This window comes from Formica exsecta, unplaced genomic scaffold (assembly GCF_003651465.1).
Source record: "Formica exsecta isolate Colony F162 unplaced genomic scaffold, ASM365146v1 scaffold465, whole genome shotgun sequence".
Classification (NCBI taxonomy): Eukaryota; Metazoa; Arthropoda; class Insecta; order Hymenoptera; family Formicidae; genus Formica; species Formica exsecta.
The window spans coordinates 571060-586225 of NW_021851887.1; the positions used below are offsets into that span (position 1 = coordinate 571060).

General features: G+C 37.5%; 2 protein-coding genes across 9 annotated transcripts in view; one reads left to right on the plus strand and one right to left on the minus strand.

The window, feature by feature from the left end:
* LOC115241062 (UDP-glucuronosyltransferase 2B31-like) overlaps positions 1-15166 on the plus strand; it is a 403584-nt gene that overhangs the window by 140418 nt on the left and 248000 nt on the right. The window lies entirely within an intron of this gene.
* The window catches only part of LOC115241064 (lachesin-like), a 293937-nt gene that overhangs the window by 65960 nt on the left and 212811 nt on the right, over positions 1-15166 (minus strand). For all 7 annotated transcript variants that reach the window (XM_029816603.1, XM_029816599.1, XM_029816601.1 and 4 more), the window contains exon 7: positions 1667-1795. In XM_029816603.1, the coding sequence (XP_029672463.1) occupies positions 1667-1795 (129 nt within the window). The remainder of the gene's footprint in view (positions 1-1666; positions 1796-15166) is intronic.

The following is a 15166-nucleotide window of genomic DNA, read 5'->3' on the forward strand; positions in this document are numbered from 1 at the left end:
TATATATATATATATATATATATATATATATATATATATATATATATATATATATATATATATATATATATATATATATATATATATATATATATATATATATATATATATATATATATATATATATATATATATATATATATATATATATATATATATATATATATATATATATATATATATATATATACACCGCAAATCCCTACGCGCGTATACATACATGCCGCAACATCAGGTACGTTCGGAGCGCACGAAGACGACTCCTCGAGCGTCCGTTGTGACCCGGAACGCGGGGCATCGCGCGCAGAAAACCGATGATTTCGCCCCGCTCGTCTAAATAAAATATGTCCCCCGCCTCCCTAAATATTCAGAAGATACCGCCCGGGCCTCTGCGCCGTACAGTAGATACCGTTTCTTCTTTCCTCAACAACGTCAAGTCTCGCACGCACGCGTATCACACCGACATGCAACAGCAGCCGGTTGCAAGCATACGAAGTGACACGAACGAATGAAACTCATAAAAGGGAAAAATGACCAGGACCGACGGGACGGCTTGCGCGCGGCTTTCGGTATTTCCCTCGGGTTTTCCCCGACGCCGTCTCCCTCCGTTTCCCATCCCCGAGAACCCCTACCACCCTTTCTGCCTTGTCTGATACACGTATTCGGAGCGCAGCACGTGCGCCGCTATGCATGCAGCGCGGCGTGTGCACGCGCAGGTGTGTTTATGTGTGTCTGCGTATATGTGCGTGTTCAATTCGTGAAATGAAATTTAAACAATACACGAGCGGGTGAGAAGGATCCTGCCGTTGGATCGGAGGTCGCGCATGACAAAGTGTTTAAAATTTATTCGATAAATCGTCGTTGGATACGTTCCAGCCGTTCCTCGACGAGGATGTCTAATTTTCGCGCCGCTTCTCCTCGGCAAAGTTTGCGCCACGTGTGCGTGCGCCGCTATTTACGACATTTTACGCGCACGAGAATGAATTGGGAAGTTAAGATATTTTACGAACATTTGGCGTTCAAAATTATAATAATGTCTGCCGCAACCAATTAACATAATTAATTACGGTAATTAAGTCGCAACATGTGTGTAACATGTTACTGTTATACATTCCATTTTATGTCGTTATCATACATACAACCCGCCTCCTCTCCTCTCTATCTTTATATCTCTTTCTCTCTTTCTCTGTTATATAATAATTTATACATATGTAAATTATTATATCCATTATGTAATAATCTTGTATAATTTTGACGTTTTTAAATAGCAATGACATTTATTTATCAAACATGACGGTTGACAGATAATCCGAGAAAAAATGGACTTATGTAATTATACAAGACCATATAATTATACTTATGTAATTATACAAGATCGTATAAGCCCATACATGATCTTGTGTTCATTTTTTCTCGTGAATATTTTACTATATTTTATAGCGTTTCATATATGCGCGTTTTAGCTAAATCCATGAATTGAATATCCACATCGTTAAGCGTTTATTGCTCAACATTCAGCGTGTAACGTCGTAACATTATAATTATCGCGTCACGTTGTATCCGTAATTTCGCTGGCAACATGCCATTCGCGATGAACGTGTACGTATCTCATATTCGTTACGTGCAAACGCGATAATAATGTACGGTATGCTTGTAACAAACTCACATTCGACATCCACGGTGATCCTCTTGCTGACTGTGGGCGGCACGCCATTGGTCGCGATGCAGAGATAAGCGCCCATTTCGCTGCGCGTGATCCGCGTCAAGTTTAATTGCTCGCCATCATACACGGTCACTGAAACCAGAAGCGGAAATTGATTCAGCTTGGTCGAGGGCGCAAATATAATTTAGGAAATTATGGACCTTTACGTAGGTACCTTGACATAAAACAATGTTTTATCTTTGTTATTTCGCGAAAGTCGAAACGATTAAGCAAATAGTAATAATTGGTTTAGTAATTAAATATATAATTTACACGAAAATATGCATGAAGATAAAAAAATAAATTTTTAATATAAAACTAAAATTTATAACATGCAAAACAAACACGTAAATTCTTTTACGACGTATAGAAACTATAACGTAGATATCAAAAATTCAACTCGTGAAACGATTGCTATAAAGATCATGATTATAATAAATCGCATGATGTCAGATGTATCGATCCAATAGGGAACTTTACGCCATACCCCAAAGTAGTAAAGTTACAAGAACCCCGAATATACGTTTTTATTGCCGGCTGATTTATGCCCTTAGATATCTAGGTTGGTTTATATTGTGAAAGTTTGCAGCGAAACTTGTATTTTTAAAGTAAAATTATAGTAAAATTATAAGAGAGTCACGAGAGACGAGAGAGACGCAGTCGAAGTTAATATCCACCCATTTTCGTCAAACTTATTCGATGCCATTAGGATCTTTTTACCATTAAAATCTTTCTCGTTAAACCAAGTTCGTACAAAATCGCTATGCGACAGTCGCGAATGACGATGCAAGTATTAGACGCGACTCGCGTGATCAAGATTTTCGGTGTCATTATCGGTGAAGATGGATGTATTGGCTTCGTGTCTACATTGCATCAACCAAAACCTGCCATTCTTTTATTGCAGAGAAACAACTGGTACGAGAGTTAATGGAAGAAAGAAGAGAGAAGAAGCAAAAGAATCGCTCCATCGTGACAAGAAATTGGCGGTATCAAACTATCATTATGAAAAATTCCGATAAAAACAATTTGCTTCGATATAATTATGTTGAATCAGTAATGTATTACAGCAAATAATAATGTAACTTTTTAATGCTTTCAAACTGATGGTTTGAAAGATTTTATCGGCAAAACTAACGAGAATTTTGCTAATGAATATTATAATAATGATCATATTTTTTAATTTTGCGTGACAAGAATTTATAAAATTGACATATACAATCGAAAAATTTCAAAGATCAATATTTGTGATATATTCCATCAACGTATCTGCTAATGGACAAGCCCCGAAGTAAACTAATGATATTTTATCTCTCTCTGAATCTTTGACCACGTTACGTAGTCAAACATACAGTCTATATAGATCGCGTATCTCGAAATAGATTACTTTCGGTAATAAATTACTGACCGATAATGCGATGGATGGGAGAACGAAATTCGCTAGACTAAGAAAGAAGTTTCTCGCCGGAAATCCGACAGAAAGAAAAAGAATTTCTTCTCGTTATTTAGACATGATATTCACCTCTTTCCGAGAATGCTTTCTACCGCTTATAAATCTTTAATCCAATATGATTTGCTCGAAAAGGAGCGAAAAGAAGCAAACAGATATATTTAAATATTTCTATCATATCGTAACTTTTTAAACCGTGTTAAATTTTTCTCTCATGATGCTATTAGTATGTATAATTTTACATTTCATATATAATTGTAATCCAACCGTTAACTGGTAAAGCCACATACGTATGTGTCTCACTCGTGACTGATCGCGAGTTTCGGGCTATCGCAGAAGAGCAATCAACGTCAATCTTAAGAGGCTTAGCGCGTCCCCATAATGACAATTAACAAAATCGAAACAAACGCGAGCTAGAAAAGAAGCTCCGAACCACCCACGATCGCTGATTGCGATACGCTCGTTTCCAAGTGACGTTCATAAATCTTTGACCCGGTTTACTCCGGCTTTGCTTGTCTCCTAGTTGCGATTAACCGACCTCCGGCCATTAGAGCGGGCGGCGATGTTTCTTTCACGAGACACATGCCCTGCCAGCTCTGCCGTGCCATGCGCTCTACTCATGGAGAATGGACACGGTGTGCGATGTCGCCGATTGGCAGAGCAAGGCGCAAGCCGATCGATCGGCGCGAATAATTGAGAGAACGCGCGAAATCCGGACCCGGAAGGAGACAACGGCAGATCCCGTGGATACCAAGTGACGGGATAACACCGAGCGATAAACCGGCCGCAAAACGATCGGCTGCCGAGTGATCCGGGATATCCGTGCGCGTAAAAGCGGAAAAAAGTATTGACGTAGATCTTGTGAAAAAAAAACATGTTCGATCGATGCGAGCGATCGATCTTTCCTCGCAACAGCTTCGTCTTCGTTTAATCGTTTCAATTAATACGATGTCTAGCCGCTGCCGCTGAATACTGCCACGCTTGATATTTAACCGGAGAGATAAACTGTGTTTTAGATGGAAATAATAATATTCGTATAACCTTTAGTCTGGAAAAAAATTCGAAATTTTAATTTTCAGAGTAACGCTTCATTTTCAATTCAGCAGAGAAACTTCTCGCTAAATAATTCTTTCTCATTTTGGATTTTAATTATTATATCGAAAATATATTGCAGCGTGAAAGTAATTTTAATTTTAAACCTGTATAACAACGAGTGCGCTAATTTCGAATTAATTAGATACGTTTATTTTCGAAGATCATAATCGCGATGATTAGAATCTGCAAATCTGGAAAGAACGATTACGTGTTTATATGAAAATAAAATATAAAATAATTAAATAATTAAAATATAAAATAATTACATAATTGCATAGAAAAAAAACTTCAAGACACAGCTTAAATTTATTCATTAATCACACAATTGTAACATTGTATGGCATGGAAAATAAGAAATAAATAATAATAATAAATGCGAAAGAGAATATATGAAATTCCGATGATGACTTTTTGCTTTAACATATGCAGACATTTAAAGCATAACATTGATCGACTATCGATTGATGTGCCTCAAGCAGGCCTCTTTTAGCTACCCCGGATGCAATATGTCGGATAAAATATTTGCAATGAGTTTTTGATCGTGGCGGCATCGGTCCTCTCGATACAAGTTCATTTCGCCATCAACTCATCCGATATTAATGTATTCCGCCGTTCTTCGACGAGAGCCCGGGAATATTTAGATAGCGGGTACGTCAAAGCTCGGATGCAAATCGATACATCGGATTGAGCAAACAGTGATAGTTATTTTTAAGGACGATTCGCAGTGAAACTTTCACTCGGCCGTATAAAAGCTCGCCTACAGAGGCAAAAAGGTAAAAGCGGTACAAATATACATGGACTTTTGCTACAATATTAATTATTGGAAGTATATGAAAAATATTTTTTGATGCGCGAGGAAAACAGAAATCCATCCGGTACTGTCAAATAATATACTCCGTGTATGTGGTAAAACCATCAAAGGAAACATTAATAATAAAAATAAACAGCCAAAAGGAACGCTTTGAATGCGCACGGCTGCATATTGTATATAAAATGTAATGGACAATTCGCAATATATATAAAGCTGAAAATATTTATTACGTTATCGATATCGTTATTTGAACGCTGTACTTTGTCACAAAAATAATAGGTACGAAAAAATGAGAGACGAAACCGGCAAGACAAAACTTGCGCCTCTGAGAGGTCCTGCTACATCTTTTTCGTCCCGCATAACATTCGAAAATTTTGAGTCACAAAGACTTAAAAAAATTATTTTATATATTCTGAATATATTTTTTATATATTATATATTCTCCATATAAGGCAATACACTATCTGCAAGTTTCAATTTAATTATTCGTTTTTCTGCATCTTGCAATATAATAATTACATATGTAACTCATTGTCAGTCTTAACATCTCTTTTCGACGCGTCTATCTTTGTCCAACGTCTTTACCACATAGTTTGCATGTTAACCATCGATTAATTCCAGTGGATTACTTCTTCTTGGTCGGTATAGCCGGAAGCAGACGCGTGATGCTACACGTTTATTAATAAAACGTCGGGACTAAGAGGGTTATTCTGTAACTTTTAACGATATCGTTACGTGTCATTGCGCAGGTAAAACGTATCGGAAAATAGCTGCGCAATGATATCTAACGACATCGTTAAAGATTACAGAATAGACCCCTAATCCACGAAATTTTACCGCGTCACGATCTCCGACGCCAGAGAGTGTGAGACGCGCGCGCAAAGGGTATTAAATAATATTACAAACTATACCAGGTGGATACGTATGCATGTGCATGCATATGTACCTACTCTATCCCACCCTGCCGAAAACTTGGAGGATAGTGTGGCGCGCGCGCAGCCCTGGCGCTCCGTCATGAATTTGTATGAAGCTTTAGAGGGGCTCAGATGCCCCGGAGCGCGGCTTTGCAGATGTTTGAACAGAAATTCCGGCCTTTTACGATCCTGCGGTGCGGCGGCGATAGTACGAGCAGGACGACACGAGGAAAAAGTGAGAAGATGGAGGGAGGGATGGGGCAAGATGCAGAAAGGAGGGATATGAAAGGCTCAAGAGGCCAGGCCGGACGAAGACGATAAAGACGGTGATGAAATTGTGTGTAACAAAAGTTAGATGAGAAAATTGCACCGCAGATACATACACCCGGATTATATAAATAAAATAGATCGTTAGCTCCCTTCTGATGCATATTTGCATTGATGCGTAAAGATTGGACTTATGATTTTACAAGCGGATAGGAATACTGTATTAGCCGTTAAAGTACGCTCATCCCGTCTACATTGTGGATAATACGCGGAATATGTAAATATCAAAATTGTTATACACTCAAAAAAAGTGATAAAAGAATAATAAATTTATTATATTAAATATTGTATTAAAAGCGGATATGTGAATAATTATTTCGCAATCGCTCGTTACGATATTTGTTCAGGGATTTCGAATATTTCGAATTCAACCGCCAATTTAAAGTCTCGATGTAATCTCTATTTGTATTGCGCTATTCAATCCTATTATACATATATAATTTAATCGTACAATTTAGTTAATTGAACTAATATATTTTAGAAATATATTATCTCTGTTTCTGCATAATATCATTTATATAATTATAGTAATTTGTATAATAATTCTTATAGGAGTAATAAAATGATAAAAGTAAGAGGGAGGGGAGGTAGATCTTTTCAATGTAGTTGAAATCAACGTGTACACAAAAGCGTTAGCAAACAGGTATTACTTTTCTATGACGTGAAAAATGTCGAGTAACTAATTGCAGACGAATTAACCGATTACAACGGAACGCGAAAGTAATTGGCGCTAATTGAAAGTCTCTTTGTCGTGATTCGATATCGTACCGTATAAGCAGAATAAAATTTAGCGCAATTAGCGCTGCAAAATATCGTAAATCGTTTACGGTCTCTTTAGTAACCCTTCGCGTGCTTAACGAGCGATAATTTTACATATAATGATGCGAAATAGTACGCGCGGACCCGATCAGCGATGTGTCACGCTAACATAAAACCATGGAAAATGTTTGCTTATCACGGATATTTGCAATCCGTCACCGAAATGCAAACGGTAAAGGACGATACGGTTTTACTCGATGCCGCAAATTGACGTCTGCTAGAGCGCAATGCTCTACGACAGCATGCTTTTAGGATGATTTAAAATCTTCCTTATCATCACTCTTCGCTTTGAAAATGTCACTAGTAAGATATAGGGAGACAAAACAAACGCGACGCTGATGGGCCATTTGTAATATGAAAATGTGTCGATAAAATCCATTTGTTTCGCTCTTTGGATAAACGAAATCACGGATCGGAAATCATAAATACGTACATATTTTCGTTACAAAATCGCAACAAAAATTGCACGCGTTAAATATGTAAAATGTATATTTATCATAAAATTTCAATATTTATTCTCTCGATAGAACGCAGTTACCGTCGTCGCAAATGTAACGCGATATATTTTTCAATATTTCGAAAATGACAAACAATCGACAGATATTGAAAAATCAATAAACTCTCATCCTCGATTTTCATTTTCAATCGTAAAAAATAAAGTAGGTAGATGCAACTGCTCGCGCGGCGAAGGTTTCTTGAAAAGAAATTTAACGACGAAAAGTTTGCATGTCGATATCCTCCGGTCGTTTGATCGCATGATGCGAATAGGTGAACGGGCGTTCCTATTTGGTATTCGGTGGCAGTAAACCAACGTAACGCATTTCGACGATTACGAGGATCGATTCGGATGCAAGACGACGTATCGGTTGGCGCAACAGCCGGCCATCGGCGTCAGGCTGTACCAAGGGATAGTCGGATGGTACGATTAGCCTGAGCATGGTTATAAACCGGTCTAAGTGGCAACCGAGCGATTAATTTTCCAGCTTGCCGGCAATTGACTCTCCTCGCACGACTCAAACGCAGCCTGGGACAACGAGCTACACGTGCTACACTAACTGTTTTATAACTAGATCGCGCAATTACTTACTGTAATATAGTTGATTCTATTACCATAGTGCTATTGCGAATGTGTACTGAAGTTAGTATGATTCTCTATAACGTTAATTGTTCGAACTACATAGAACTTGCTCGTGTCTTGCCTTTAGATATTGGTTAATTATGTTCACTTTCCATAATTTGCAATTTATAAAAATATAAATATATATTTTATTAATTAATGATTCAGTAATTAATTGATAACTAATTCTCTTTAACAAATAAATAATATTTAATCAGTTAATGCGATGATATTTGCAAACAAATATTAATATTTGTATTATAAATAAATATTATAGCAACTATCGTAGATGCATATTTATTTTAAATGCGCTTATTATCAATTATCGAAAAAAGAAAGCAACACTTGCGCAATAATAAACATGATAAATTATTGTTTTCTGTATTGACAGAAATAATCATGTGACAAATTGATCACAAATAGCTCTTAAGGCAAAAATATAAGGAGAAAGTAAATGTAGCTACAAGCATTAAACTTTATGTTTTTCGACAGACTTGCAAAATTCGATGAATCAGTGCAATACATGCAAAAACACTGCAAAATCATTCCGCGACTAATATTCTCATTCTAGCGTTATTTCCGCGAGAATGCACGCGTTTCTATTCAATGATCAAGCCAAGAACAATCGTTGAAGGACACAATTTCGCCATAAAATTCAATAGATTAAAACTGGACCGCGTGACAACGTCTTCGGGGAGGAGAATGTCGGCGTACGGATGTCAACGTGTCCCAGATGGCGCCGACATTAACCCATGAGAAACGTGCACGAAGACCAACCGCTGTGCTATGGTCATGAAGCTGCTGTGGTTTCGGCCTTCAAACCGAAACGTCTCTCCGGTGTTGCGTTAGGGTGGCGCATCTAACGGCCAGTGACGTTTCACGAATGCAACATCTAATTGAGTAAATTCCAGAGATATTGCCTTGAGAGCAGATAATAAAGATTTCACGTAACGTTATTAGACTTGTTTCCAAAACAGCTTTCGCTCAGTTCTTGCGAGACGAAGCAAATAATTCGAATATCACGAGACGAAATGTTCTTTAACGCCATGTATATATTATATCCACAAAATTAATCCTGCTCGACCCGTGAATTTTTGATAGTCTATATTAAAATAATACGTATATGGTTGATGGTCATATTCAAATATTTTCCTGACTGGATCCATTTCGTATAATCGTTTTTTTTCATCTCGTTTCATTATATTATTCATTATATTAAATTCATTATATTAAAATTTCTACAGTTTTTCCTTTTTTTATTATTCGTTATTTATATGCAATTGTTCAATTTCAATTAGATTAACGAGTTTTGTTTCTGAATTTTCAAAGATTTTCATTACAACGACTTCATTGACACTTGCACGAGAGAAATCTTCAAGCTAAAATTTCTGTGGAACGATCTCGGGTTCGATATAAAAAATAATATTTCCGTATATTAATCACTCTAAATACGGCAGAAAAATATTTGACATGCTTTCAAGATGCCAAACATTACCGGGGAAATTTCCGACATAGCTCAATACTAAAACGCAACCGTCCCGATGAGACGCACGATTATTGGAATTTCAACATCATCCAGCTTGAAGCAAGTAAACATCCTTGAACAGATTCGTCCATCTGGCACATTACGTCAGACGGTTCCGATCGTCGGAATTTGAAGCTCAGCACAAACCGTACAGCTCTTCTGCCTATCAGTTCAGCAGTTCCAGCGGCACTTTCCCGTGAATAACACAGGAAGCTATGCTTCCGAGTGGAAGCCGTCTGGTAGGAAGCGTCGACCGCTATTTCGCAAAATTAATTGAATTACGTTGACGAAGCGTGCAAAACAAGGGAACTCCGGCTTTTCTTCCGAGTGCCTTGTAAACAGGAAGCATGTCGAATTGCATTCCACGCGACAAAAACTAATGATTTCGAGGAACAAACGTATTTCTCTCCGAATTCCCTCGGATGTCGCTCGCAAAAATTCGTTCGCCGATAAAGACGGCGGTTCACGCGAATCTCTCGAAGAAGCGATCTGAAACGACAGTTCGACGAGGGAAAAAGTGGAATTAGCGAAGCGAAGGAGCACGATTACGCTAAAAGTTCTTGGCCGTTTACATAGCACGCTGCGTCTGAAATGGATTAATCCACCAGCAATAAACGAGTTGATCCTGTTTGCGTAAGTCTCGAGGTAACGACGGTTAAATGACCAGTGCACGTGGCTTCAAGAAGTGAATAAAGAAACGGGGCAATCCTGCGAACAGAACTTTAGTCGAGTCTACTTTTTATCTTCGCGATCCCCCGGTTTTCTCTTCGCCATAAGGGGTATCTTTTTCTGTCAATTAAAACGTTCCTTTCATATCGCGATTTTTGCCAAAAAAAGATTTGATACGAAAGACCTAAAAATATATAAAATTATATTGGTAAAACTTTTATTAATATCTATTTTGATTTTAAAGTTTTTATTAAAATTACCTGATATTTATATACTAGCAGATTAATCTAATATTAACTAGAAACACATTTACAATTCCATAAAAAACGAATAGCATCTCTCGCTGTTAGTTTATTATCTTCTGTTAGAAAAACATTAGAAAAAAATTAATAGAATTTATAATTATTTTTGTATAAATGTATTTCTCTTCATATTAAAACATAGACTGTATACTTTAATACGTTAAACACATTAAACTCACTTGCTTCGTCAAATTCTCAGATCTTATCTACATAAGAAGTAATTAAGAGAAATCAAGAAACATGGGAAATCAGCATTTCGGCATCGAACCGTCAATCATGCGAGGACTTCGCGTTGAAATTATGGATTCGATATATCCTTAACAATCCCATTAGAGAGTCTCCACGTCTCCTCGTCGATAACCTGCGCACTGAAACTTCGGCTTTGCCTCGGGCTGGACAAAGTGCCGATATAACTTGTCTTGTCTCTTACTGCGACTGGCATTTTGGCGTGACTCGACAATCTAAGGATAGTAACAAGTGCCTTCATATATCTAATGCAACTTTGCATACTCTATACGTGCTCAGAAAAGGAAGCAAGGTATATCCGTGTCTTTAGATATATATGATTATAAACGCTCAAACATACAAGTTGTTTTTAATTAGGCACAATAAATATTTTAAAAATAAATATGTTATATATCGACAATATATCTCAACAATATATCAACAAGTCAAAAGCTTTGCAGAAGTAAATAAGGCAAAAAGTATTCACAGACGCTTTCTAGCACGACGTATAGTTCAGTGAACGCAACATATATTCGCATCTTTTGCTGAACCAGAAGTTACAGGATATTTTTTCAATTATCTCTTTATGCGAATATAATATCACGTCATTTTTTACGAAAAATTATTTTTAATTATTCTTACGCAGCATAGAATTTTTTGTATTAAATATAGAAAAATATAAAGCATTGTTACGCGCGTTAAACGTATCAAATTGCAACGCGAGTGGTAGATGAGACACCCTCGTTTATCTCGCGCACGTATGTCATTGACGTAAAGCATCCCTCCCATAGCGCGTCGCATCGTTGTCGTCGAAACGTGTGCGCTGCCAAACTTGAGCGCTCGTTAAAAGTTACCGATGCGTTCCCGAAAGTGGATACGAAGTCCGATAACTCGATCTCGGAGCGCAGCACGACATCGCGGCGAACGGAGCTAGATTGTCGTTTCTGATCGTGACACACTGAGGAGGCGGGAGAAGAAGGGAAGGAGGTTCCCTACCTGCTCCTTGTTATTTGTTGATGGATGCGCGACGCATTGTAATAATGTCGCCGGAAGATTCCACGTTACGCAACAACGTTACATGCGATTGCAATCCGTTAATCGTTTGCATATGTACTATAATCAAATGCTATTATACACAATAGCGAGATATTTGTCTGTCATATTTCTAGAGCAGATGACGAGAGAATATAAGAGATAGGATAGAAAACTTGAAAACATTTTCGTCATGTATAATTCTATTTATTTATTTATTTTTTTTTTTCAGATAAATATACGCGTTTTTATATCCCGCTGTTATGCATTTAATATTTTCTAGCTGTAGATACATAATTTTATAGAAATATTATATATATCTTTTAAAATTATTAGTTACATTTATTTTAAACGCGTGAAATAAATATTATCTCACGAAGCCAAATGATATATTTAATAGTAAATATTTTTTATTTAATAAAGTGAAAAACTTACTAATGATATTTAAATGTGCTACTTATATATACAGGATGTCCCAAGAGGAAAGATTAATATTTTGGGAGCTAATGATATCGGTTATTTTAAGCAAAAATGTTCATATAAATAAGTGTCCTATTTCAAACGGTTCCCGAAATAAAGCTGTTTAAATGTACAGTTGCAAAATTATTGATAAGAAAAAGATACTACGTACTGTTTCTAATTTATTATTCAAGTGACACATTTTTTATTTATTATTTATTATTTTTTATTTATTTATTTTATTTTTTATTTATTTTTTTATTTCGGAATAAGATATTCATTCATATGAATATTTTTGCTTAAAATGGCCGATACCATCACTTCCCAGAATATTGAGCTTTCCTCCTGGGACACTCTGTATATAATAATAAACTATTAGTTTTGCATTTCACGCTTCATAAGATACTTCATGCTATCTCTTCAGAATCATTCGAATTATAGTTAATTGCTGACAAGAGAAAATGAATAGCTCGAAGGCTGTTACGAGCAATTTGTAATCATAGGAGCCATGGCTATTCTACGATGCATTGCGGCATAATATACACGGATGCAAAGAACGTGGAGTACGCCCTTAGCTCGCAATCCTTCTCACTTGAATTATGCCTGTATTTAACCTATTACGCTACCTGGTATTAAGGGGAATAGCGTTCTATCGTTGTTTTTCAGAAGAAAATTTACGCAGGGATGCGACGGGATTTCAAGCACAAAGCTGGGACGAAGCGCGTTTAATTAGCGTAAAGTGCGTTGCGTTGTTAAAAATGAATACTAGGAAGGATTATATGGATACAGGAATATACGAAAGCATATGCGCTATTAACGTGTATTATTCGCAAACCCCGGTGGTGCATAAGAAATCATAAATAAAATATAACACGCTCACATGAACTTAATCGCGGATTAGATTATTTGCGGATCTCAGTTGCATCGTAAATATCTTTCCTAAAATTTTGTTGATGAGCATAAATATAAGAATAAATAGAATATCGACAAATAATCATCAATTATTATTAATTCCAGATGATCACACATGCAGCTTGCTGTCCGTTTTAAATTGTGTAAATTTTTTATTTTACTTTATCGATTAAGATTTTAACACAAATTATGTAATTACCATTTTTTTTCGTAAATATTTAATCTTGTCTCTCAGAGCTTTTACCTAAATTTATCTTTTGGATATTATTACATAATCGACAGAACTCAAGTTTGCTTCGCAAACATTCCTAATAGTATATACGAGCGAGCACTGAAGAGAGCAAAATTCCTCCAAGAAATTAACCGCGTGTAGCTCCGCTGCTACAGCCTTTAAGCCTCTCATAAACGCGTTCTTCCGCAGCAGCAACATTAGTAGCAGCGGCAGCAGCAACAGCGGGAGACCCTTTTAATTCCGTGTCGGAATCACGCCGAAGGAGACCGTCGCGTATCTTTAGTAACCAGTGCATATTTCATAGACGCGCCGTGTGTGCGCATAATTTTCGTGCCACCGCTCTCACACCCACCCGCAGGTGCTCCTTCCACCCTTCACGTTTTCCTCCCTCCCCTCCGGACACCCCCGGACCCGACTGTCCGCCCCGCTGACGGACGTTTTCTCCTCGCACTCGGTGGTAGAAGCTACTCGCGCGCGAAGGGCTTGGAAAGAGAGTTGATTAATCTCTACAATATTTAAGAAGAGCGCCGAGGTCGAGAGCAAAAAGCCCTTCGCCCGAGCTTTACGCGAGGATAGCGCTTCCCCGCTATATAAATCCCCCTGGCTAATCCGCTGTTTGCATCGATGTACCTCTTGTGTTTTCCCTGCGGTTGTCCCTGCCTTTTTGCTGCCCTCGCGGTGACTTTGCTCGCCTCGCTACGAAATACATCGCCATAATGGATTCCTAGGCGTGTCTAAAAGAGGCTCGATATGAATCCAAATTTTTAATGTCAGGAAAAAAAAAGAATGCTTTTACCCCGGAAAATATTAATATAATATTACACGCGATATACTGAAAGTTCATATGCAGTCTGCGTAAAAATAGAAAAGAGGCGATATATGTCGGAATATTAACAGCCGAGGGTGTATAAACAATTGATATAAATTTCATTTATATATTAATTATGAAAAATGTGCGAGAACAAAAGATTATTACGCGTTTCAAACCGTATCGCGATTATCGAGAGAGCCACAATTAAACATTCCAGGATTAAGCTTCAAATGAAATAGAACGGGATAGTTTTATATCGCAGGATATATATGCAGCGCACAAAATTATAGTATCGCGACGAATCGTGTAATATCCCTATATATAGTGTCGCTCTTAATTCGAGGATCCATTAATTTTTACATCGATGCGTATCACACTCGCGTCGTATCGATTTTAAACGCGCAATTTTAAAGCTCCGTTGAGCCAATTAGGATAATCTGCATTAAACGCGTATACTATTTCAATAAATCGCGTACGCGTGGCGATGATGCTGCGTGACGATGATCGTTCGTTGTTCGTTTACATCGAAATATTTATGCGAACGCAACTCGGCGGGATCGCGGCAGATTGATAGACAGAATTGGGCGCTGCGCAACAATTGCATTACATAGTTTATCGTATCTCGCGGCGTTAATTCGCGGCCGTGTTCCCCATCAGGGATTTCGCGCGCGCATAACTCTCGTGGCGTTTTAACAATTACGACCCTGAAAACGTGCGGATTTTCGATAGCGGATGGTGAGTAGGTAAGGTACTCATAGAATCCGTCG